Source organism: Zalophus californianus, chromosome 16 (genome assembly GCF_009762305.2).
Source record: "Zalophus californianus isolate mZalCal1 chromosome 16, mZalCal1.pri.v2, whole genome shotgun sequence".
NCBI lineage: Eukaryota > Metazoa > Chordata > Mammalia > Carnivora > Otariidae > Zalophus > Zalophus californianus.
In genome coordinates, this window is record NC_045610.1 from 62,061,747 (window position 1) to 62,087,797 (window position 26,051).

General features: G+C 56.3%; 1 protein-coding gene across 1 annotated transcript; it reads right to left on the reverse strand.

The window, feature by feature from the left end:
- Window positions 1-367: 367 nt before the first annotated feature.
- Window positions 368-26,049, reverse strand: OGFOD3 (2-oxoglutarate and iron dependent oxygenase domain containing 3). The gene is made up of 9 exons (XM_027625813.2): window positions 25,835-26,049; window positions 23,847-24,064; window positions 20,321-20,396; window positions 19,294-19,336; window positions 17,041-17,105; window positions 16,502-16,558; window positions 11,483-11,636; window positions 8,003-8,126; window positions 368-4,784 (listed from the first exon to the last, which is right to left on the reverse strand). Exons 1-9 carry the CDS (start codon window positions 25,906-25,908, stop codon window positions 4,648-4,650), a joined length of 948 nt encoding a protein of 315 aa, XP_027481614.1. The 5' UTR covers window positions 25,909-26,049; the 3' UTR covers window positions 368-4,647.
- Window positions 26,050-26,051: the final 2 nt, after the last annotated feature.

A 26,051-nucleotide genomic window follows, 5' to 3' on the forward strand; every position in this document is an offset into this window, starting at 1 on the left:
AATATATTTAAGGCCAAAACAGAAATGATATCCCTGAGAACAAAGTTAGCATGACCCACCAAGAGGCAGGTAAACGCCTGTAACTCATGCTCTGGGAACCCCACTTCCAGGATTTTATCCTAAATCAAAGAGTCAGACGTAGATAAAGGTTTATATATAAAGATACTCATTCCAGCATTACTGTAAGAATCAGACATCATGGAATGTTACCCAGTTTTAAATAAATTATGGCATGGTGTTGAGAGAGGAAGGTTGTGTTCTCCGAGATTAGCAATGACGTCGATCTAAGGCACAACGGTAGAGGGGAAACAGAAGGTAAAGTTGTATAATGCAATCCCAAGTTTTATTTAAAACAAACAAGTGCGTGTGTGAATGTGTGCACACATGCACCAAAGCTGGATGGAGATGCTTGAAATTCCCACCGGTACCCTCCCATGACACGAGGACAAGGACCCGGCGATGCCCCGCCCCACGCCGCCCCGAGCTGCGCAGACCCTCCCCTCAGTGCCCCCGAAGCTGTGTCCTTGCCGCTCGCTTCGACAGACTTTGCCGCTAGGATGTCTTACAAATGGGACCCGTCAGCTGTCCATCTTCTGTGGCTGGTCTCCAGGTTTCCACGCTTGGCTTATCGGTACTTTGTTCCTTTCGTCACTGAGGAGCTTTGCAGATGGATGGACTGCCACCTGTTACCTACAGGTGGCCTTGTGGGTCCAGTCTCGGGCCATTACAGACAAAGCGGCTAGGAGCGCTGGGGAGGGAGTCTCTGCGTCCATTTCTGAGTCAATCCAGGCGTGGAGCTGCTGGGTGGTGCGTCCGTCTGGAGTAAAAACTGCTCCCCCAGCAAGTATGAGTGAGTGGTCCTGTGTCTGCGTCCACCCAGAACTGATTGTATTTTGGGTGCATTTGGGGAACGGATTTCTTTTCATAAAGGCTACTCTGTGAAGCACTAATTGCCCTCGATTGAATGGATCATGAATTCGGACTTTGGTCTGCAGGGCTGGCCTGGGGCTGGGGCAGGAGAGGCCTTTACAGGTGGGGGCACGTGCCCCTCTGGAAGACCCTAGGCAGCAGAGCCAGTGAGACAAGGACGGGCTGGGATGGGGTGCCCGGCCGCATCAGGAGGGGGGCCAAATGCCAGGCCTCAGGGCACTTCCCCTGCCCTGTCTCATTCCCCTGCACCCCCTGTTCCCCAGCCCCCACCCCAGCCGGTGCCCCGGGCAGGCTGTGGGCCCCCGCCCCCGTGGAGGGCACCCCGTGGGGAATGAGTGAGTGAGAAAATGAACTGTACTCTTGACCCGCTGCCCTTCCTCCTTTCGTTTGTCTTCTGAGTTCCGGGAGTGGTGGAGGGGGCTGCTGGGAGGCGGGGGAGAAGCCCGAAGCTGGGAGGTTTCACAGCCAAGCGGCGGTTTTGCGTCCCCGGAGGCCCCGGAGCCGAGCGGGTGGGGGTGATGGGTTTACCAGGGACAGGCACATTCCTGCCCCTCAGGCTCCAGGCGGCTCAGGCTTGGAAGGGACGGGCTGCTGACCTCCACTGCGGTGGGGCCACAGGGCACCCCCAGCCCCCCAGAGGGTGGCCTGCGGCTGTCCCACCCTCTGCAGGAAGCGTGGCCGGTGCACAGACCCACGGAGTCCGTGTCACCAGGGGAGCTGCACTTCGGACGTTCTTTATCAACAAGAAACCCACACTTCAAAGTTCCCCAGACTCATTTTCCAGGAACTCATTCTTTGGGAACTGAGTTGTACCCAAACCAGTAGCCAGTACTTTTCCCTGCCCGGGGAGCTCTCTGCTTGTGAAGACTGTGCACCCCAGACGGACCTCTGCGCTGGAGGGGGGCGGGGGTCAGTGCTTGTCTGGGTGGCCCCACAGTGCCTGTGGGGTGATGCACGGGGCCCTTTCTGGGAGGGCATCCTGAGCGGTTTGGAGAGGCCTGAACTCACCTGAGTCTGCACCTGTGCACACCCAGCTGACAGGTGCTCCGGATTTGGGTCACCTAAAGGGCCAGCCTTGGGGGGACAGGGTGCTGGGGCCCCTTTGTCCCCTGGAGAAAGCACCCAGAGCTCATCCCCAGCTGCTGGGCCACCTCCCCTCAACCAGTCACCAGGCATGAGAAAGGAGGAGAGCTCGGCCAGCGGAAGGTGGTAGCCCCCATCCCCATGTAAAGGGAGGCAGGGGTGGCCAGAGTCCAGCCTGGATCCCCACACACCCCCAAACCGTCAAACCAGGAGCCCCAGTGCCAGGGCGGATTTTTCCATTAGCATTCCAGATGGATGACGCTCGAGCAGGAAGCGGGGCTGCCAACACCAACAGCCAGGAGCTCCAGACTTGCTTTCTCCAGGCCAGCCGAGGGCCCACCCCCTGTGGGGGGCGAGGGGCCAGTTCTCCCCCAGGAGAGCCCCATCCCCTGAGCTGCCCAGGGCAGGCCCACAGGCTGGACAGCTCTGACCTGCCCCTTTCTCCCCCTGGCGGTGGAAACCGGGGTCTGGATACCGAGTGGCGGCAGAGCGGTCCGTGGCCTGGGGAGCTCTTGCCCAGCGGTCCAGCCCCCTCCCTGCCCTGCGTCCATGTGTGTACTCCCTGGTCCCCATGGGGGCCTGTGGGGAGGGTACCTCCATTTCTGCCCTCTGCCTGTCAGCCCCACCCCTGCCTCCTTCCTGTTCTGGCGCCTCCCTCCCCAAGCCCATGGCCACCAGGCAGAGCGGAGGTGGACAGTGTGCGCCCCACTGCGTGCCAGGCTGGGCAGCAGGCCACTGGCAGCCAGGAGCTGTCAAGACCGCGGAGGTGGCCCTGGGGTGGGTGACTTTAGGGGTGGGGGAGGCTCTGATGAATGGTGTGAGCAGGTGCCCACCTGTGTTGGGCAGGGGAGGGAGGGGTGCCTGAGCTGACAGTGAGGCTGGGGCACTAGCTGGGGTCTCAGGGAGGTCCGGATCCAGGCTGAGGGGACATGTGCCCCAAGCCCCTGAACACAGTGTGTCTGAGGCGAGACGTGAGGCCTCAGCTGGGGCTCCGCGGGAGGGTGCGGACCGCCAACCCCAGCCCCACCCTGCGTTGGCCTCATACAGATGGGCACAAGGAGAGGAACCACTGCATGGCCAGCACCTCACTGCCACGTGCCCCCCACCCCACAAACCCCACCAGCCTCTGGCAGCCCCCGCCGGTAAAGGCGGGTCTTGGCTGTGTGGGGTGATTGGGAAGGGTCTGTTCTGGGGGCTGGGGACCTGGAGAGGGGAGTGGCCCACCTCTTCCTGGGAACGAAGCCTTGGCCCAGTAATCCACCCTGGGTGTGTGGAGACCCCGGATGGTGCCCATCCTCCTGTCGCTTCCTCCCTCCTTTCTGCTCATGGGAATTCTCCAGGAACGGGGTCCTTTCGGGCTGACCCCCGCGCCCCCAGGTCTGTCTTCTTTAGTGAGGGAGACCAGAGAGCTCAAGCTGGGCACCAGCCAGTTGTGTGACTACGAGCCCCACCTCGTGTGTCCACAGGGCTGGGGATGGCAGCCAGGATGCCCCCAGTGTGGCCTTCTCAGGAGAAGGGACTGCCCGCACCCCTGCTCCCTGGGGTTGACCTGGCCTCAAAGGTGCTGAGCAATGTCACGGCGTGGCCTGCACATCTGTGGGGGGACGGGGCTCAGGCACCCGTCCTGGCCACTGGGTGCGGACCCTCCCCTGCCATTCTGTGGGGCTCAGCAGGCAATGGGTGGGGAAGGTTGGTTCAGGTGGGAGCAAAGGGGAGGCGGGAGGCTGGGATGGTAAACCAGAGCCCGCAAAGCCCTTCCCGGGGGGAGCAGGGGCCCAACAAAGTGGATTCAGGGCTGGCGGTCTATGCCTGCTTCTCCTGGAACTCAAGATCAAGTGAAAAACTGGTATTTACAGTGTCAGTCAGCCCAAAAGGGACTGGATGTGCCACGGACGATGCTCCCTGCCTCCCCTTCGGCCTCCCGGAGCCTGGGGGCCTGAGGTTAACGGACCTCAGCCCACTGGTGCTCCCCTGCTTGGCTTCAATCTGCTATTGCTTCCCATCTGTCCTACTGCCTGGTCCCTTGCCGCTGCCTCCCCAGGTTACACACACGGTCTGCCCCCCGGGCACCCGCGCCCTGCCTTCCCACACAGCACTGCCGGGGCACGTGCAGGGCGCCCACGTGCAGTGTGACCGGCTTGGTCTCAGGAGGATGCTGTGTCCGGCAGGACTCACGTCACTGGTGTCTTAGGTCCTCGGCCCGCACCTGTCTCCCAGAGCTGCCCACGCCCTGGACCTGCTCTACAGACCATGGCATCGTCCACATTTCAAAGTCGGTCTTCAATGGGCCGCGGTGGTTTCCAAATTTGGATGAGGCCCGGGCGAATGACTATCTATTCACAAATGGGAATTTCCACTCAGGGCCCGGGGATCCCTCCTGAAGGCAGGAGGGTACGTCGGCTCACTGCTGATTTCTGGGCCTGACGTTGACAGCACACTGAATCAAACACACAGGTGCTTGGGAGGTGAAGAGCCGCTTCCCCTAATTTACTTACAGACGAGAAACGATTAGTACAGCAGCAAATCAACATCCGGGTGATTCATAAGGCACCTTGTTCAATGGAAATGGGCCGAACCGGCGGCAGGGGCATCCGTCCGGCGTGGCTGCTCCCAGGGAGGGCGCCGTGGCCGGGGCTACGTGAACACGGGGTCTGCAATGCCGTGGTCCGGGTTGCAGGTGAAGGCGATGGTGACGGCGTAACGGGTGCCCCAGTGGACCTTCTCCACACGGTGCAGGTTCTCGGACCCCGAGGTGAAGAAGGACACCCGACCTGGGACAGAAGAGAGAAGTGACCAGGAGGCCACACATACGGCCGGCCCTGACGCAGCAATCGAGGAGAATGGGACAGGCCCGCCCGCCATGGAATGGCTGCAGCAGGAGGCAAAGCAGGCGAGGCCGCTGGGGGTGAGGGGCCCCCCAGCCCCTGTCCCGGCCCTCTTTGCGGTAGGTGGGCCCAGACTTGGGGGCGAGGTCCTGCCGCTGCCCAGGGTGCCCCGCCAAGCCAGGGGACCGCCCCAGGCCCACCCCTCACAGCCTTTCAGGTCTGACGCTTGGGATCTTACTTCTAATCCCACGTCAAACAAAACCAAACCCTGCAGAGTGATGGCAAAGCTTTAACCAAGAATCGGGGAAGATGCGTCAAGACAACGTCAAGTGCCTCGCCTCGTTAGCTCCCATCAAGTGGGGACAAAAGGCAAACACGCGGGGAGAGGCAGCTTCTGAGTCAAGAGGAGGGGATCCTCCAACCGTCAACAGACAATTCCACGTTCACTGGCTTCCGTCTCTAACTGGCCTTGCACACAGCACCACAGATTTTTCTACAAGGGAGCTGACCGTTGCAAAGCCGTAGGGGAGGAAACTGGGGTTCGGCAGGCGCCATGGCAACTGCATTTCCCTTCGAAGTTACTGCTGGAAACGCGACTGCTTCCTTCGTACTTGCAACTCAACCATAATTTTTGCAAAGGAAAGAAAGTCCATCTCAGACGTGCGCTGCTTTCTCGTTGTAAGCAAAGAACTGGACCCTGCTTGGGAACAACAGAGCAAAAGAAATCGTGGACACAGCGGAAGCCCTGTGAGTGTGAGCCCGGGGGCTCTTGGAGCTCACACACGGCGCCGTCCCCGCGAAGGAAACGCTCTTTCCCAGAGCAAGCCACAAGCACAACACTCTCTGAGACTCACATTTTTAAAAAGACATCCTGTCCTCAGTCTCTTGCACTTTGATTCAAACCTGAGCCACCGGACAAGCAGCCAGGCCTGTGTGCACGCCCGTCCACGCCCTCTGCCCCCTGTGCAGAAGGACATGGCAATGAAGTGTCTGTTGACACACAGTAAGAGTGGGGGTCTTCATGTCCCTCCCCGTGCGTCGGCACAGTTTGCAAACAGAGACCTTGGGACAGTACGAGGCCTCCCACCATTCATGCTGCTGGAGCCTCCGAGAAAGAAATTAATATTGGGGCAGAAAAGGAGGACTTGAGGAAATGATGACCCAACTTTCCCCGACATGACGAAAACCTCTGGCTTTTAGTCCAATAAGCACAGCAAACTCCAAGTGGCATAAATATAAATAAGTCCACGCCGAGGCCCAACACCGTGGAACGGATGAAATGAAAGATTTGGGAAAATCTTGGAAACAGCAGAGAAAAAAGACAGTGACCCGGTGATGGCAACTCTCAGCAAGAATGGAACCCAAATAAAGGAATGATGTTTATAAAGAGAAAGGAAAATGCTATCAGTCCTGAATTTCACAGTCAGTGAAGATGCCCGTGCGAAAAGGAGACATGTGGACATTCTCAGGAGAGCCGCTGCCAGGGGTGTGACGCATGAAGACTGAAGGAAAACGGTCCTCACTGGAAACCGGGTCTACAGGGAGGGTCCTGGGAAGCACGAGTAAGTGGGAAGGTGTGAGGCGCTGTGGCTATTTTCCTGTGGATTTCCCAGGAGGCCGAGGACACTGTGTAAGGAACGGATGCCAACTTTCATGTGGCCTCGTTGGGGGGCGGGCCGCGCTGCATCTCTCGCCCGGCAAACGCCGGTTCCCGTGACGTCTGTGGGCACAGACCAGCCTCGCCGAGCCACAGGCGGGGACGGGACAGAGGGAGTGTTATAAAATAACCTGGCAGACCCCCATCTTGTCCACCTGGAAAGAGATTCTCAGGCCCCCCAAACGCCGGTGTGATGACCTGTGGAGAAAAGTGCGACTCGGGCCGTGCAGTCCTGCCGGAGCCCCGCTGCGCTTCCTGTGTGCAGCCCAGCAACGGAGCCGGGAAGTGCGCAGTGGTGCAGATAAGCACCGGCACTACAGAAGTGCTCTGCAAGACCCCAGTGGCAGGCTGCTTGTCACCAGAACCACGAGGAGATTACCAGCAGAGGATGAAGTCATCATCTGCGTGGTGGCCAGCAGGCTGGCACCGCCAGCACCAAACACAGTAACACTGACACCGGAGGGCGGGTCCCCCAGGGCCATGTCCCCTAGGGGAACATCAAGCTGTCTGAACAATACTGCCCACCTAGTTCTATAAACGTGAAACATTTCAGAATTCAGAGAAAGGTACTTTCTGGCTTTTTACATTCTTCAGTAAATGACTTAAAATAAGATTTAGCTCAGCAACGGAGTAACCAAAAATGGGAAATAATCTCAGTTTGTGTAACCCTTCACGTCCTTTCCCTCTTGGGCCACAAGGGTGCCTCTCAAAAGCAGTGACAGGTGACACCCGGCCTTAGCACCAGAAGCTTCTCTGGTTCTTAATCCATCAAACTGCCGGAGCTGCAGGGTGTCTGGAGGCCCCTCCTGCCCGCTGACTGAGCGCGGTCTGCACCTCTTCCCGTGCTCACCCACAGAGGGAGGAGAGCAAACCCTGAGCTGCTTAATTCCCTTTTTACACCTTCGATTTCCACGCTACTGCATGTCCCATTCAGAGCTTCGACAGGGAGCGGTTTGGACCCACTGGCTTGGTCCCACAGCCGGCAGGAACATTCTGAGCCAACCCAGGTGGGCAGCCTCCCTGGTCTGACTGGGCTCCCACCAGGTGGGCGCCCAGTGAGCAAGTGAGCGCAATGCCACAGAACAGGTGAGACGTGGCCACAGGGGGACGGCATGGCCCAGGGCCCTGGACCAGGTGTCCGGGCTCTGCCTGTGAGTCTCTGGGAGTCCTGGCTGGGGCCGTGACCCCACCCTTCCCCACAAGCGCCAGAAGGGAGGGGACGGTCCCTCGGCTCAGCACACGCTCACGGGGCCGCTCTGAGTGTCCGTGCCGTGCTGGGGGCCCTGGGGGCTCCAAGACCACCTGGTCTGGGGAGGCAGGTCCCAGTTAGGTCAGGAACTGTACCTCTGGGGAGGGACAGAGCGGGAATGCACTGCAGGGAGTGGGGGGCTCGGAGGTCGGCTGTGCTGTGCGGCAGTGACCTAGGGCAGTGGGCGTGTCCAGGGCCAGCAGATGGATGGCTTGTCCAGCTGCCTGCAAGCCCAGGGCTGCCACCTGAGGGTCCTACCTGCTCTCGGCTCCACCGTCTTGTTGGCCCCCTCCTCCATGAACACAAACCGGCCCCCGCCGAAGTCGTCCAGGTAGTCGGAGAGGTAGAGCAGTGAGGTGTAATCGAAGGAGCCGTAGGTCACCTGCAGGCAGAGCACGAGGGAGCACATCAGCATCAGGGCACCCGTGGGGCACACCAGCCCAGAAGGCCGTGCTCACGCTTCCGAGGTTGGTCAACAACACATGTCCGCCTCCTAAATGAGGCCGCCGGCTGCCTTCCTGACCGCAGACACACCGCGGTCAGGCCTGCGGTCATGTGCTTTTGCCTGGGGCTCCCGCACAGCTCAGATGCGGGCAGCCGTCTCCCGGCAAAGGCAGCACATGCGGACGCTCGGCCGACAAGCCCGAGCCACAGCGATTCCCGGGACAGCGGCCGTGTCACCCGCTAAGCGGCATCTCCCACCTCCCACGTCCGCACACGAGCAAACGCGGCAACAAGTGCTCTCGCTCTTTCTTCACGTGTGGGGCAGCCCCAACCTTTGCTTCTAACTGTAGTAAATACATGTGCCATTTTAGCCAGGGGCACGAAGCGCATCAGAGTTGTGCAGCCACATCCCCACTGTCCATCCCCAGTACTTCACCTGGCATCTTCCCAAACTGACACCATCCCCCTTAAACACTCACTCCCGCCCCCCCGCCTCCTGGCACCCGCCCTTCTGTCTCTGTCTCCATCTCTGACGACCCCAGGGTCCTCATCGGGCGGACCCTACAGTGTCTGCCCTTTAGTGCGTGAGCCTCTTTGCATAGGTGCTCTTTGGGAAGACCGCGCGGGCAGTGCAAAGCAGATGGTGAAGGACGGGGTCTGGCTGGGGGCTTGTCTGAGCACGGACCCTCTGATAACCGACCCCCACCCCTGGCCTGGATGGAGGGACGTAAACAGGGGGCGGCTATCATTTGTTCCCTCAGACGCCCTGAAGTCTGGGAGGCGAGGCACTGTTCCTGACCAGGACAGACAAGGGGCACCACGTGGAGATGCTGTTTTCTCAAGGTGTCATCTGCAGGGTTTGGTTTAAAACCTCAGGCTGCTGAGGAGAAGCTGACTGCACTTCTCCAAGGGCTCACTCACACAGATCGGGATCTGGTTAATAAAGGGAATTACCGAGATACGCATTCTTTTCATGCAAAGATTGTGATGTGCAACAAACAAGGAATTTTAATCACATAATAACATTTTCCAGGCTGATGAATCGTTCAATTAGCAAGTGTGGGGTAAGAGATAAACGGAAGGGCCTAAGAACTGCAGTCCAAACCATCGCCCCCCAGCCCTGGTGGACAGCCCGACTCCCTCCTCTAAGCCGCCGGGCTGACAGCCAGTCTACATGATTCTATTGACACCTGTAGGCATCCTGGGAACGACTCAGAAGCCCCAGGCCAATCTCACGTGCCGTATTTGATCAAGGCTCAAAAAGCCTTCTCCTCCTGCAACCATCTCTACCCCATCACCATGACAACAGTCACCTCCTGACGGGAGGGGGGCCGACCAGCAAAGCTGCCATGGTGACCAAGAGCAATGTCATCCCCTCACAAACTTGGCACCATGCAACGTGAGGCTGGATTCCTATACACCTGGGGTCAGCTCCACATCCGCCACTAAGACCCCAACTCAGGTTCCCCTTGTCCAGAATCCCTTCTCCTAACAAACACCAGAGGGATAAGCCTGCGAATCTCCCAGGGCTGGGCTTCTTGAGCAGCTTCCACAGTGAACCTCATGTCCATCAAAACCATATGTGAGCCACGTAAAACCTGAGAGAGACCCCAGTGCAGTGGGTGGGGAGTCCAGGAGCCTGACCCTCTCCTACCCGCCCACCCCCAGATACTGCAGAGGAACCCTCAGAACTCGCGTGAAAAGCAGGGACCTGGTTGGGAGTGGTGGGGGTGTCTCTGTTCCTGAGCTGGAGACAAGAGCCTCGTGGATGAGGAGCAGATGCCACGTTCCAGAGTTCTCTTGTGTCTGAGGACATCTTTTTGCCAAGTCCACACGTGAGCAGCCCATGGCTGCTCGTGTGACCCCTGCTCCTGCAGACCCTTCCATGGCCTCCTGGCTCTGAGCATCGCTCTGGAGAGCCTGAGGCTGCCGACGTGTGACTGGTGGCCAGTCTCTTCCCGCCTGAAGAGTATTATCTTCAAAGTTCGAGAACGCAGCCAGGCCGCGCTCAGTGTTGTTTCTCCTGAACGGACTCCTCCTGGTGGGTGGAGGGCTGTTCTTCCTTCGTGCAGGAGATCTTCCTGGGCTCCGGCCCATGGCGGGGGCTCCCTTCTCCGTATGCAGTACGTACCCGTCCATCCTCCACACACATCGTCTTTGCCATCAGCACCATGACAACCACTTCTGCCCCTGCAACGTCTGTGATTGTCTCACAGCCAAGGTGGCACCTGTCTCCTGGTGCAGTGACGATCGGCGGTGGTTACCAACAGACCAACAGCTGCCTGAGCCATGAGGGGCAAGGGGATGGGCTGGACCACAGTGGAACCAGACTGGCGTCTGAACACACTGCAAGCCGACGCTGGGCCTCCGGCCGTGAGGCCAGAAATCCCGCAGTCCCACCCTGAGTCTGGGGAGCCCCCAGAGCATCGCTGGCCCGCTGGGAGCCCCTGGCCAAAGACGCCACTTCCATTTAAGCTGGCTTGAACTGATTACATATTGGGGTCCTCGGTTTCACTAATCACACCCTTGTGCTCATGGCCATGCATGGTGCTGCCTCCGTCAGCTCAGTCGAGATTTAACAAAGGCTGAGCATCTGGCTGGGTTGCAGAGCTGAAGCCCCATTTGCAAGCATGCGTCCCAACCTGCCCTCATCACTCATCCCAAGCTTTCCCGGTATTTTTCACTTGCTTCTTTCGTTCTAGCAACAAGGGACACAAGGGATGGTCCTGGGTCACCTGAGCACACCTGCAGCCCTCAGGTGTCCCCCAGCAGCATGCTGAGAACACGGGGGGACATGGCTGCAGTACAGATGGGGATGGGCTCCAACTCAGCAGGTCTAGATCACTGATTAGCTGGGCCTGTGCAACAGAGATCAAGGACGGGAGATCCAGAAGATCCTGAGTGGTCGAGAGATCTTCCCGTGAAGAGGCAGGATATGGGCGGAGGGCAGGCCCAAGGGGAGGCCACCTGCAGCTGTGGAGATGACAGAGGCTGCCTGGGTGGCACACGGTGGAGCTCGCAGCTCCAGCGGAGGCAGCCACGGAGGACAGGGTGCCATGGTGCCCACCACTTCCTAGTGCACATTTCACCGTCCCACGGGGACGGGTTTTACCTCCTTGATGACATCCACGGGGTTCCACAGGGTTTAGGGTCCACCCCAAATGTCAGAGAGGAAGACATCTAAAATCCCAACCACAGAAACGCCACAGGGTAGATGCTCAGAAGCCCAGGCAGAGCCAGCTCGGGCAGCCACAGACAAGCCCCTGGCACCTGTGCCGGAGAGCGGGTGCTCACCTTGTCCACGTGTGCGTGCCAATACTCGTCGTGAGCCGTCTGGGCTTGGGTGCTGTTGATGCGGGAGAAGAATGTGGGCTTTGTCAGGTACAGCGAAGACGCACTGATGCCAAAAGCCTGGGCGATCGTGAGCTGGACCTTCTGCCGCACGTCCCTGTTGGGAGGACACACGCATCACCCAGGAGCAGTGCAGCCTCTGGAGAGAACTCTCCACAGGTCCCACAGAGCCCACACAGTGCCACGCTGCAAAAAGACATGGATTACAGGAAAGCCGCCAGACGGACAGACACACACCCAGCAGCCTGGGCCTGTGTGAAGGGACACCACGTGCAGGACCGGGAACTGAGCACCGATTCCTTGCAGGAATGGCCATGGCACCAGGCCCGCTGAGGACACTCAGAGGGGGAGAGCAGCCCTCTGCATAGGGTGTGCGTGTTCCTGAGCAGGGCAGAGAGGCCTGGAGGAGGACCTCGACCCTCACTGGGAGCTACAGTGTGCACGGTCAGGGGCTGGGGCCACTGCCTGCCACAGCAGAGGTGTGGCACCCTGTGGAGACACTGGCCCCTTCCTCGCACGTCCAGGGGGCTGGGCTCCAAGCCCTGCACACGCAGCTGTGGGGTGAGGTGCAATGGGGCATTGTCCCCCACATCGGCATCCATGGCGGGGGCACCACCTCTGCCTGGACCGCTGCTGACCTGCACAGCCGAGCTCCAGGGAGCCATCTCCTTGTGGGAGGCCAGATGCAGGGGAGCAGTGCTAGACGGGTTGACCCCCATCTTTCAGGTAGACACATGACACCTGCTGCCTACCCACCTACCTACATGCCTCTACACACATGCACACTGACCTACCTACACGTACCATACAAACTTACACGCCTCTACACACACGTGCACAAGGACCTACCTACACACACCCTACACACACCCTACACACGTGTGCACACAGACCTACCTACACACACCATACAAACTTACATGCCTCTACACACACGTGCACACGGACCTACCTACATATAATACAAACTTACACCTTACACACATGTACACGTACCTACCTACACGCACCATACAGATTTACATGCCTGTACACACGTGTGCATAGAGACCTACCTACACACACCAAACTTACACCCTTACACACGCAGCATACAAACTTACACCCTACATATGCACGTGTCTGCGAGACTCAGGTACCTACCCACACGCGCCTACACATACAGGTGCCTACCCATGTACCTGCATGCACACGTATGGAACTAGGTCTAGCTCCACAAATGATGTAGCTCCAGCACAACAGGGTATCGTTGCAACATTTCCAAACCACTGGCTGATGCTTCAACATGCACACCACTAGCCAAAGGGTGCTCCCATTCCGCAGGGAGCCAACTGGGGGCGCACCAGACTTTTCCTGGGACCCCCTTAAACTCATTTCAGTAAGTAGAGCAAGCACTCTACCATCAGCGATGTTCATGGAACTTCTGCTGGGCCAACAACTACATTCAGAATGCTTCTAACCCTTCAACAGGGTAGGAGATAAGTGTGCGCTCAGCAGCTCTTATCAGCCAAGTCAGAAAAACTACTTCTGAGAATGTCAGAATTTTTTGTGGGCTTTGTTGTCTTCATCTTTGTTCACCTTCAATGCACAAAGCTTTGCCAACAGTGTTTAGCCAAATGTCCCAGTTCAACGAACCGAAAGAACTTACAGGCTCGTGGCATTCCTTCACTCTGTCATCAAACCACACACTCTGTGGATAGCACATTAATGAGGTGATGGTGCTCCTCCTGGGCTCCTGGGGGCCCGCCCCGGGCAGTCCTCCAGTTTTCAGTTCTGGTCACTGCATGTCACGCTGCACACTCTCCCTGAGGTCAGCAGACATGACAGCCAGAAAACACGGGAAGCGAGCAGACGTTTTACCTTCAGCACGTCCAGAGATGGCTCAGAGTCCGATGAAACCACGTGGACGTGGCACCAAGAGCAGCAGAAGCCCTGCTCCCGGGGGCACACTGACCACCTCTGTAATAACCCGAGGTGGAGTTCCGGGAATTTCTCACCCTGAACATTAACCATAAAGCCAACCTCAAAGCTTTCCTTCCAGCTCACAAGACATGCAGAGCAGAGCATTTTGTATTTTGTGTGAATTATCAGAATGCTTTTGTGGGAGACAGGCAGCTCTTCTGACCATGACATCGCCATGGCCTCGAGAGTCCCCAAACCTCACTCTCTTGGTCCAGCAGAAATGTTCTGTGATGATCTAGACCATAAATGAGATCAGGCTGAGATCTCATGCTGGTAATACTGTTGTCATGTCTCAGAATGCTCAATTATTTTTAACAACGGAATAGATAAAGTTAGAAAAAAGATTCCAATGGCACCTTCTAAACACTGCCATTTCCTTGACAACACTATTTGAGAATCTATTTTGAGAAGTTTTAATGATTGGGTTATTATTATGATTATTTTTTAAAGATTTCATTATTTTAAGAGAGAGAGCTGTTGTGAGCAGGGGGAGGGGTGGAGGGAGAGAAAATCTCAAGCAGACTCCCGGCTGTGCGTGGAGCCCGACGCAGGGCTCAATCCCACAACCCTGAGATCATGACCTGAGCTGAAATCAGAGTCGGACACTTAACCAGCTGAGCCATCCAGGTGCCCCAGTTATTATTTTAATAATTGTTTTACTGTGTGAAACTAATTGGTTCCTTCCATTTTTCCTCATTGATAACTACCAATCTCATTTACTAAACCCTCAGCTCTGACGGAACACAACGAACGTCCTGATGAAGTCTGCGTTCCATGCCTCCGTGGCAGCCTCCTGGCAGCCACCTCCTCTAGCACCCACATGCCCAGCAATGGCGCTCATGCTTCTTAGTTCAACAACCGACTGGGTTTTCACTCCAGAAATACAAACTCTGTTCCATACGTGAGACTCTCCCTGGGTTCTCTGCACAACCACGAGCTGTCCCCGACCGCAGTGGGATCGACACCCCTTCCTCTCTGCAGGCTCGCACTCGAATGAGACACAAATCCGCTGTTTTCCCTTCATCCGCAGTGATCGTTTTTACATTTCATAGGGCCTTGAACTTATGAACATTAAAATACTGACGCATGCTTTTCACTTAACAGTAAACACGGTAAACACAGTAAGCCAGTCACGGGGTGACTGCAGACCAGGCTCCTGCACTGCTGGTCACCTGGCCCTTTTGCGCTGCGAAACCCCGCCTCACTCCAGGCCCAGACTTCAGGGCCGACCCAGTGAGGTCACTAGTGCATGGCAGGGATCAAGGGCACCGCTCAATGCCGCTACTATTTGCATGTCAAGTTCACCCCGACCCTTCGCTTCTCTCTGGACCAGGAGCCCGGCTGCCTCCCTGGAAACGTCACCAAGGGGAAGCAGCAGCTGTTCCCAGGCCACGAGGCTACGGTAGCAACGGGCCCGCTGGCTGCTGGTCAGGGACGGGTGCTGGCACCGAGGGGACAGAAGGGCAACATGGGGTCCACGTGGTGACGAGACGCTCGGTACCGTGACGGGCATCCCTTACATGGTCTCCCCAGGGGACAGAATTGCACACTCACACAAGTATGGTAGAACCAGGGATTCTGAGCAAGACGGTGCGGGCAGCACTGGGGCCAGTTCCTGGGGGCGATGCCCTGCTCTGCTCACACCAACTTGTTGCTCTCGGGGGAAACTGGCTAAAGGGTACGTGGGATCACCCTGTGTTATTTCCCCAAACAGTCTGTGAGTCTTGATTATCTAAAAATTATAAGTTTTAGGGGCGCCTGGGTGGCTCAGTCGTTGGGTGTCTGCCTTCCGCTCAGGTCCTGGTCCCGGGGTCCTGGGATCGAGCCCCACATCGGGCTCCCTGCTCAGCGAGGAGCCTGCCTCTCCCTCTCCCACTCCCCCTGCTCGTGTTCCCTCTCTCGCTGTGTCTGTCTCTGTCAAATAAATAAAATTTTAAAAAAATAAAAATAAAAATTATAAGTTTTAATTAAAGAAAGCCACTCCCCAGTGAGGGGAGCTGTCAGGGCAGGGGGGCCATGCCTGGCGCCAGCATGTGTGGTGTGACTTGTGAGGGCACGGCCCCCTGTAGCACCCTGGGCTGCTCGTGGGGCTGTTGCAAGAGCTGCTGGACCCACTGAGGCTGGCTCTGTCTCCCTCCACCGGAGCTGTTGCGAGGGGCAGGGAACAGCCCTGGACAGACGGGGCACCACGAGGCCTCCATGGGCCTGCTCCTTCCACAGCGTCATGTGGGCTCGATGGCCTGGCTGGACCCACAGCGACTGAGGCAGGTGCTGCCCTGTGCACCACCTACTGGCCCTAAGTGATCTGGGAGAAGAGGCCAGCCCAGACAAGCCCCCTCCCTTCAGTATTTCTGGGGATGCTCATGCGGTCCATGGGTTCCCTGGCCTGGCCCCCGGGGGCAGACAGGTACCACCCCTGCGTCCACCTGCCCGGACTCTAATAAAGCGAACTGTGCATTTCAGCCTTCGTGAGACCCTCTGCTCACAATGTGCCCACGACAAGCCAGGGGCTGTGGCACATACCCCAGGGATATGCACAAGCCCTCAGCTGGGGTGGACACGGGGTGGGCGTGGTCTGGAGGGATGGTGGTCAGGTGGGTATGATGCCGGGTGGTGGTCGTTGAGGGCAATGATTGAGTGGATGTGGTCAGTGGGCATGGACTAGGTGCTGTGGTGGGATGGGCAGGGTCAGGGAAGGCGTGATCACGGTGGGTGGGGACAAGTGGGCGTGTCTAGGGGCGTGGCGCGGGCTGGTGGGCGGGGTGAAGATGGGTGGGCATGGCTGCAGAGGGTGGATGGGTGTGGCCTAGCCTGGGGAGTGGCCTAGGCCCTTGAGCAGGCGTGGCCTGTGGAGCTGGGTGGGCGTGACCGTGCTGGGCGTGGCGCGCCTGGGTTCCGCCCCTGGCTGGGCGGGCTCCCGCGGCAGCGACCCTCCGCCCTCCCCACTCAGCCTGCGCCACCTGCCTCCACGTCTGACGTCATGACTGCTTTCCTCCTCACCTGTACAACTGGAAGTCCTCTTCTGAGAAGACGGTTTGTATTTTATCTCCAAAGTATCTGTAAAAAATTGGCTGTTAACAAATGTAACGTTTCAATGGACGTCTGTTGTCAACGCTTTATTATAACCTTTGAATCTTTTCCCCATTTCCTTTAGCTTCGTTGTTTCCTCTGGGCGCTGATCTCTTTCTGTTTGTACAGTGATAACCACGTGATTAAAGGGACGGAAGTCAACGCGAGCATCAAGCTTGGGGGAATCTCTGCTTCTCTGGCCTCAGGGAGGATCGGAGTCCCAGCGGACTCTCCAGCTCTCCCGAGAGCCTGGCCAGCTTCTCACGCCTCCCACCTCTCCCTCTGGCTGTCCCTCGGCCGCAGGAAGGTCCCGCTTTCCGGAGAAGGCCCCTGAGAAGCCTCCGATGGAGCCCCAGACTATTCCCCGCGCTGAACAAGGATCCTGCCCCCGGAGAGGGGCCGCGGCCCCCAGTTCCGGCTAGGAAACGCACAGGGGTGCAGGGAGGGCCGCAGCCCCTCAGGGCTCTCACCTGTACAGGTTCACAAAGTGCTTCCCGACAGACAGGGCTCCTGAGTGCAAGTCCAAGATGGACGCCTGGAAAAGATGAGCACAGGGCAGCAGGGGCCTTGAGGTCCAGCCCGCCCTCACCCTGGGTCCGGGAGGCCGTGCCGGGTCTCAAGAGGGGGGACCCAGGGTACATACAGGACAGATCTCGTTCTCTCCTGCCCAGTCTGATTTTCTGAAAACAGTCCACAGACCTGTGAACTGTAGCTGAATCACACCCCGCCCACCCTCCCTCCTTCAGCCCTGTTGAGGTGCAACGGACAGATGAGCTGCACAATTTGATAAAGCTTTGATGTCACATACCCGTGAGCCACCATCACGATAAGAACCACATCCCAGAATTTCCTTGTACCCTCTGCCATCCTGCCTCTCTCCCCCAACTCCTCCCCACCCAGGCAACCACTGATGTGCTTCCTACCGTCTCAGACTGATGCACATTTTCCAAAATTATATGTGAATGTAATCATGTGGGATGCACTCTTTCTGGGTCTGACTGCTTCTACTCAGCATAACCACTCTGGTTCGCTCATGCTGTTGTGTCCACAGACATCCATCCCATCTTATTGCTGAGGACACTCCATGGTTTGGGGTAACACAACCACATGGGTTGTTTCCAGTTTGGGGCTATTACCAATTAAGCTGCCCTGAACACTGGCAGACAAGTCTGTGTGGACAGATGCTTTCATTCTCTTGGGTAAATCCCCAGAAGTGGAATTGCTAGGTCCTACTTTCTAAAACACCATCAAAGTGTTCTGCACCCCTGCCCACCCCACCTCTGTGGGTCTTCCCCACAACCAGGAAAAGTGGTCACCAGCAGGGGCCATTTTTATGCTATCCGGAAGTTACTATATTTCTCCTCATTGGTGCAGTGACCAGCCCAGGGGTTTGAACATAATTTGAGCTTAATAAATGTTAACTGAACTTAAAGGCATCAAATCTGGTTCCTTCGCTACAAGACAGCTTCCTGGGGGAAGGCCCAACAAAGGATAAGAGATGAGTCCATGCACAAGTGGGTTTTTAATAAAGGCTACCCCTGAATCAAACCAAACTGAAATAAAAGGAGCTTAATTTTCGGAACTCTGGGGGAAATTTTGCAGAATAAAATAAAGTCATGCAGATAATCATAGAAATACTTAGAAATTCTAGCAAAGTCCATAAACTAATCTTCCCAGGACTTTCAAACATGTGGACTGATCCGGGTCCACGGGATGGCGGTAATTCAGCCATTGCCGAACAACGCAGAGAAGACTGTATCTTCCACAGCTTCACACGCTGGGTGGAGACCCACATTCAGGACACCACATGGGAATGCAAGCTAATGTGTGGTGCTCATAGGAACAGGACCCCCAGGGGCTGCCCAGGAGGCAGATGAGACACAGGGCTGCCCTGGTCCAGCAGCTGCCGTGACTGATCGCCGCAAACTGGGGACTCAAACTAAACGGAATTTATCTCCTCACAGCTACTGAAGCCAGAGACCCTAAAATCAAGCTGTGGCCAGGGCCACGCTCCCTCTGAAGGCTCTAAGGGAGAATTCCTCCTGCTTCTTCCAGCTTCTGGTGGCTCCAGGGGTTCCCTGGCTTATGGCTGCATCCCTCCACCTCTGTCTTCCTGCGGCTTCTCCTCTGCCACACATCTCTCTCTGCCTCTCTCGCATAAGGACACTTTTGCCATTGGATTTAGGGTCCACCCCAATCCAGAATGATCTCATCTTCAGACCCTTAACTTCATGGCATCTGTAAGGACCCCTTTTTCAAATAAGGTCCTATCCCCATGTTCTGGGTGGACGCACTGGTCACAAGATCCCCTGGGACGTCCCTCCGCCCCCGGGCCCCCTGCACTCTCACACACATGGATGACAGTGCCCACACCGTGTCTGTGGGGCCTCCAGCCTGGAGACTGGGGAGCATGTGCGTCACCATGTCCCAGGAGCCCCTCCCGCTTCCAGGGCTGGCCACCCTCCTCACTGGGCTCCTAATTCACCCTCTGTCAGCCCACTGTCTGTGACCAGATCTGCCTGCCCCCAGCGGGGACCCCAGATCTGGAGCAGGCTGCTGCAACTCACTGTGAAGAGAGGGGACACTCTTGTGCCCCCTGAATGTGGTCTGTTCACACTGGCGATGTGGGGGGACACCCCAAAGCCCTGCACATTTGGTGCCTCCTTGCTCCTGGACGGACAGCAAGTTAAAGGGACAGAAAGAAAACTGAAGCAGGAACTCACCCCTCCGTCAGATCCTCCCAGGGACAGCCCCTTCTCGGCTATGCTGTGAGGGAAGGTCATTATATTCAGGATTTAGTTAGTAGAATTGTCTGTGGTATATCTAGGCAAATAACCAGCTTGATTCATGTAATGTTAATAGATTGTTTAATATTTGCGATATAAACACAAGTTCAAACCAAAGGATTCAATTTTCAAAGCTAAATGAGTAAATGGTAATATTTCCTCACCATCTTGTTAATTAAATACGACAGATTAGAAACAACTAGGCTTAATTACCATCTTTAGCACTGAGAGCTGGTGCCCACCCAAATGGGCTAAGCTACTCCCACTGGGTCCCTGGGGATGGGTCAACGCCGACTCCAGTGACTCCTGCCCAACGAGCCCCTACACTGTTATCTAGAAACAGGAGGAGCATCTCCCTGCTGGACGGGCAGCTGCGCGCATAGGCCAAAGGCTGCTTGAGGGCAGATGCCGCTCCACCTTGCACCTGTGTCTAAACAGCTCTTGTGTCTGAACAATTTGTTGCAAAATCAAAGCTTTAAGATCTTGTTTTTAAAACCCCAACAAAGAAAAATCCAGTGTCGGCTGTATCTGAGTAAGACTTCCTGCCCCGACACCAGTCATGGCTGGTTGGCCCAAGGGCTAATGCCCAGCCAACTTAGGCACAGAGACTTCACCACTCTCTTGTGAGCCCCTGCTGCAGGAGGCGTGTCTACACAGGTGCCCACCGGGGCTCCCCGAACAGCTGAGAAGGCAGCATCTCCCTAGACCTCCTATCCAGGTCAGAACCACTTCCCCTGAAGAGGGGTTAGGCCTTGGCAGGTTACAGCAGCAACAGCATCACTGAGGGCAACACCCTTTGCTCCTGGAAATTGGAAAAGCCTGCTTTTGCCCTTGGAAGCACGCAAGGAAATTCTTACGGAATTCTAAATGAATTTCTTTAAATTGTGTTTTTAGTAAAAACTGTCTGCTTCCTGTCCTGCAGACCCACTTTCCCATTTGTTTGGGACAGAAGAGGCTTGGGTACCTGCGAATCCGCTGGGCTTCGTCCCTGGTGATGACGGTGTCAGTGATGCCCCGGCCACACTTCCTAGGCGAGCAGCCTGGAGAGAGAGGAGCCAGAATGAGACGCTGACCCCAAGCTGAATCCGAACAACAAGGTCACTTGCAGCTGTTGAGGACTTACCTATAGGTGGCCCTCCCCAGGGGAACTCTGTGGGGCCGTGCCTTCCACAGGATGAGGGGGCCAGATTTGGCAAATAAAATACAGGACACCCACATAGGTATGAATTTCAGAGAGGCAACAATGACCTTTTTGGTGTAAGTGCATCCTCTGTGGGACATACTGACACCTGGCTGGACACAGCACATTCCTGGTGGCTCCACACCAGGCAGATGCTTACCCTTGGGAAGAGATCCCTGAGCCAGAGGCAGTATCCATGACAATCTGGGACCACAGATCCAGCCTTCCTAAGCCCCCGTGAGAAATCCCTTCGGGGACCACTGAAGCTGTGCTTGTAATTCTGGTCACTGTCCTGTCCCGGGGCCTGGCAAACACTGCCACCAAAGGTGCTTACCATGTGTCCCACCCTGCACTCCCTCCGACTCTCTGCAACCGGGATGTGCAGCTGCTTAGGAGCAGGAGGTAGAGAAGCTCGGATGGCACCGAGGCCAGGGTCAGGTGGATGGGGCTAGGATGAGGCAAAGCATCAGAGACAGACGGGCTGAGCAAACCCCTGGTGTTTTGGCGCACAAGGCAGGCCAGCTCCCTCGTACAGGTCCTGGCCAATGAGATGAGGCCGAACGACACTCTCAGGACAGGCTGGGCTGGCTGACCTCTAGCTTTTCATCCTTCTTCCCCCCTTGCTGTCTGGAACGTGAGCCTAGTGCCTGGAGGTAGAGTGAGTGTCCTGGAACCAGGTGAGCCACACACGGAGTCTAAGTGCTGAGGGGCTCACAGAGCACCAGGCCAGCCTGGGGAGCCTTTCTCTGTGCCTTGTTGTGTGGGAAAAATAAACTTCTACTTGGGGGCCATCAGGGGAGAGGTGCCTCAGTTCCAGGAGGCCAAATACCATCCCACTGATACAGGTGTTTTCATTATAAACCAAAGCCACATGTATGCTTTTTATAAGGGTTACTCCCTAAGCAAAATAATACAGAAAGATAAAAAAATAAAAGCAAATACAACGATAATCAAAAGAAAGCTTGGAGAGTGATATCTGTGTAACTACTGTGCTTTAAGACAAAAGAATCATTACAGGGGAAAAGAGGGTCATGTTTAGAAGTGACAGAACAATTCACCAGGAAGATGAAGACATGACAAATAGCACCGGATAGTATCATCTCAGATATGAAACAGCCAACACGAAAGACCAGTCAGGAGAGGCTGCCAGACCCACAGGCACGGTGAAGATGCCTGCTCGCCTCTCTCAGTAATTGATGCACAAAGGAGACAGAAGTCCATGAGGATGCAGACTAGGAGACTGGGAGAATCACGTAGAACTTTGCATGTAACCGTTAGAAAACGTTTTTCCAGGTACACGTAGAACATTAACAAAAACATATTATAGGTCAAAAAGAAAGTCTGAGGGGCACCTGGGTGACTCAGTCGATTGAGTGTCTGAGCTCAGGTCATGATCTCAGGGTCGTGACATCGAGCCACAACCAGCTCCATGCTCAGCTTGGAGTCTGCTTGAGATTCTCTCTCTCTCCCTCTGCCCCTCCCCCACCTGCTCATGAGCATGCGTGCACGCGCGTGAGCACTCTCTCTCTCAAATAAATAATTCCTTAAAAAAAAAGAAAGTCTCAGGGCGCCTGGGGGGCTCAGTCATTAAGCGTCTGCCTTTGGCTCCCAGGGTCCTGGGATCGAGCCCCGCATCGGGCTCCCTGCTCAGCGGGAAGCCTGCTTCTCCCTCTCCCACTCCCCCTGCTTCTGTTCCCTCTCTCACTGTGTCTCTCTCTGTCAAATAAAGAAACAAAATCTTTAAAAAAAGAAAGTCTGAGCCAATATCAAAGGACCTGTATCATACAGATTATATTATTGAGCTATAAGGCAATTAAGTTAGAAATTGATTTTTAAAAAGAGAACCAAAACCCCATGAATTTTGAATTGCTAAAACCCAGCAGGAACAGTGTTCAATGTGAGTAAGGGTCAAGAGTATAATTTGGGTGAAAAAGTGAATTTTGGATGGTTGACTCATCAGGGCATGAACATACACCCCACACACACACGGTGCAGTGCTCTGTCCAGACACCCCCACAGGGGTCGAGCCTCCATCGCATCAGGAGCCCCTTGCCCAAAGTAGAAGCCCCTACAGCTTGAGGGGCAGGAGAGAAGTCCGGAAGTTTTAAATATACCTCAGCTATTTTTTGGTATTGCGGAAATATACATAATACAAAATTTACCATTTTACATTCATAGTGTTGTGCCAACATCATCACTATTCATCTCCAGGATTTTTTCTGCTTCCCAAACTGGAACCCCGCATTGTTAAATAATAATAACTCCCAATCCCCTTACCCCCTCGTGCAAACTTTTAGTGTTGCTAAATTATTAAGTGCGTGAGAAGAGAAACTTCAGTTCTAACTGCAGAGAAATACCTCCTTGGAAGCTGGGACAGGAGAGGGAAAGGCTGAGGGAGACAGGGAGGACATGCACCCATACCAGCGAGGGAGGTGGAGCCCTTGCTCGCAGGCGCCACTTGGTGGGATCACTGGGCGGTCTTCTTCCAGGTCAGTCCAGAGCATTGCTCTCAACGAAAAAATTGACAGAATCCTGTCTTTAAGACAGTAGCGCAGGCTAGGTTTTTAAAACGGAGAAAGCGCCCAGCAGTGAGGAATGTGTGGGAAATTAAAACCCACTGGCACTGGGGTCCTGGGCTCTCCAGGGTGCTGAACCCCATGGGCGCCTCTGGGCACCACGCCCCCTCCTGCCTTCCTGCCCCCCCAACCAGGATGGGACACTTGACCTGGGGAAGGGCTTCTGGTAGTGACATTTCTTTTTTTTCTTTTTTAAGATTTTATTTATTTATTTGAGAGCGAGCAAGAGCACAAGCAAGGGAGCAGCAGGCAGAGGGAGAAGCAGACTTCCCGCCGAGCAGGGAGCCCGATGCGGGACTCGATCCTGAGACCATGACCTGAGCTGAAGGCAGACGCTCACCAAATGAGCCACCCAGGTGTCCCCAGTAGTGACATTTCTTGTTGTGACATTTTCTGCAGCGACAACACTCTATGACACTCTATAGCCAATGCCTTTTCTCGTTTCAACTTTCTCATGCTTACCTCTCCAATTCTGTTGTTGTCCCTCCAGGCAAACTGTCTCTCCGGCAGAGTGCAGGGCACCTCGGTGACTGGCAGGCCTGCCCCTGCATTTCCCAGTCCAGGTGTGGGTTAACCCACCTGAAGGAGGGAAAGTTCGCCCGTACCCCCCGGCCCCCACACCACTTTCAATCTGATTCCCACCAATTCACTGCAGCAGAACACAGACGCATCTCAGAAGAGCGCATTCCATGTTGACGTGCTGCTCTCTCCCAGACTGCAGCAGCATCGCCTACCTTCAAACCTTCGGTGACTGTCATAGTCGTCTGAGCAGGGCACCTCGATGAACCTGCCTGGTAGCATCTCACCACGGTGAGCCAGGACCTCAGTGATGCCACCATCACCCCCCAGACTGCCCCAGAGCAGCAGCCCGGCAAGCACGGCACAGGCCCCTGGGACGGCGGTTCTCAGCCACTTCCTCGGCACCTCCCGTGGGGCCCGGACACTCTTCGTGCTGAGGACAAAACACAAACGCTGTCACCCAAAGGCACCCATGTGTGCTGAGAAGACAGACCATGATGACCAGGGACCGCACCCCCACTTAGTTAGAACAAGCCTTAAACTGTTCCGCAGTAATGGAGGTCGGAGCTACTCTCAGCCAATCCAGGGGCACTCGCCAGTCTGAGAGAATATGCTGGGGAAGGTGGCCCCCAGCCACATCTGACCCATGTGCTGGCAACAAGAGGAGCTGCCAGCCAGTGTCCCTCCAGGCCCACGAAGAACCCGAATCTGTGCTGTCAATCACATTGCCTGCAACTGAAACTGACTGCCCCAAACCATGGACCAGAGCCCATGCCCACACACAGGACACAGACTAAGTGTGAGTCAAGCCCACTTCACTAAAACCACAAGCCAGCCAAGAAGAGAATAGAAGCACAATGAAAACAATTTGCAATTAAGACACTTTTTGCACAACCTGGGTTAACTACACTTCTCACTGCCATGCTGAAGCAGCACGTGTGTGCACACACATCTGTACCCATGTATGTGCCCATGGGTGCAGCTGTCTGTGTGCACGTGTGTAAATGGGAAGCTGTCTACTCTGTTGTCTAGGAAAGACTTGGTGACTGTAGGGTTCAAAGAACTCGCAAAAAAAGAAAGAAAAAAGATCAAGGCACCCTTTTAAGGAGGTATGCCCTGTTTCTTCAAGTATGCAATTAATTCCTGAAAAGCAGGGAGTCTGACTTCTATTTTTATGTCCCTCAACCCTTTGCAGTGCTATATGAATAAAACTAATTCCAATATATAAATCCCAAGGAGGGCACAGCACAGTCAGACCACGTTGAGTGGCTACCTGATCATTTTAAACAGGGACCATGGACACCGGAAGGGGAAGGGGGGGTCTACCCAGCTCAAAAAGATTCCCCACCCCGAGAACTGCTGCCCAGCCTCCAGGCCACCCAGCCTTCTCTAATTAGACCAGGGTGGGCACCTGACACCAGTGGGCCCATCACTTCCCTTCCTCCGAAATTCCAGATGGGGCAAGGAGACTGCCAGCCCATCTCAGCAGCAAATGATTGGCACCCTGACCGGCAAGGCAGAGCTGCCGGCGACCCTTCTCCCCACGGTGCAGTTGAGGAATCAGAAAGGGGGGGGTGGCGGGGGGGGGGGGGAGACGACGACAACACACGCACAGAGACACGGCATCTTCGGCCAGATTCAGATGCAACACTCCCCTCGGGGTCTGCCCAAGGGGAGCACCCTGTTTGGAGCAAGCTGGCTCAAGCTGCACCCAGAGAACCTCGCCAGAACAGAAGGGGCCTGCTTTCCAAGTCTCAGAGCAAGGTCCACGGCCCCTGGGCAAGCACTGGGGCGCAGCGATTTTTCCTGGAGCGATGAAAACACACCCTGGCTCTGAGAGCTTTAGGGAGAACCCCCTGCAAGGCTACGGGATGGGACGGTCACTTCTTCATTCATCGGGCCATCCATCCGACGGCGCTCCTATACACAGCCCTAAGGACAGCGCACAGGGACGACACGACGGGGCCTCGGAACACGTCCGCGTCGGGAGGCCGGCCGTGGAGTCCTCTGCACACAGGGTCCGGGTCAGGGAAGGATTCCCGCCCCGACTTCCCGTCCGGAGTCCGAACCCCGAGCCCCGGCGGCGCGGCACGACTCTGCAGGCCACGCCCCCGACGGGCCACGCCCCCTGTCTGACCACGCCCACCGCGCGGCCACGCCACGCCCGCCGCCGCAGCTCGCCCCTCCCCGCGCTGTCCGGTACCTGCTCGGGCGCCGGCGCTCTGTCGCCCCGCTGCCCTCGGGCGCCTTGGGCGCGCCCCTCCGCTGAGGCGCCATCGGGCCAGGCCGCTGCGGAACCGGGCCGAACGCGGGAGCCGCCCCGAGCCCCGGACGAGCGCCGCGAGAGGTTGCGCGAGGCCGGCGCGGCCGGGGACGCAGAGCGACGCACTCGACCGTCGACCCCGGGTCTGGCGGCCAGG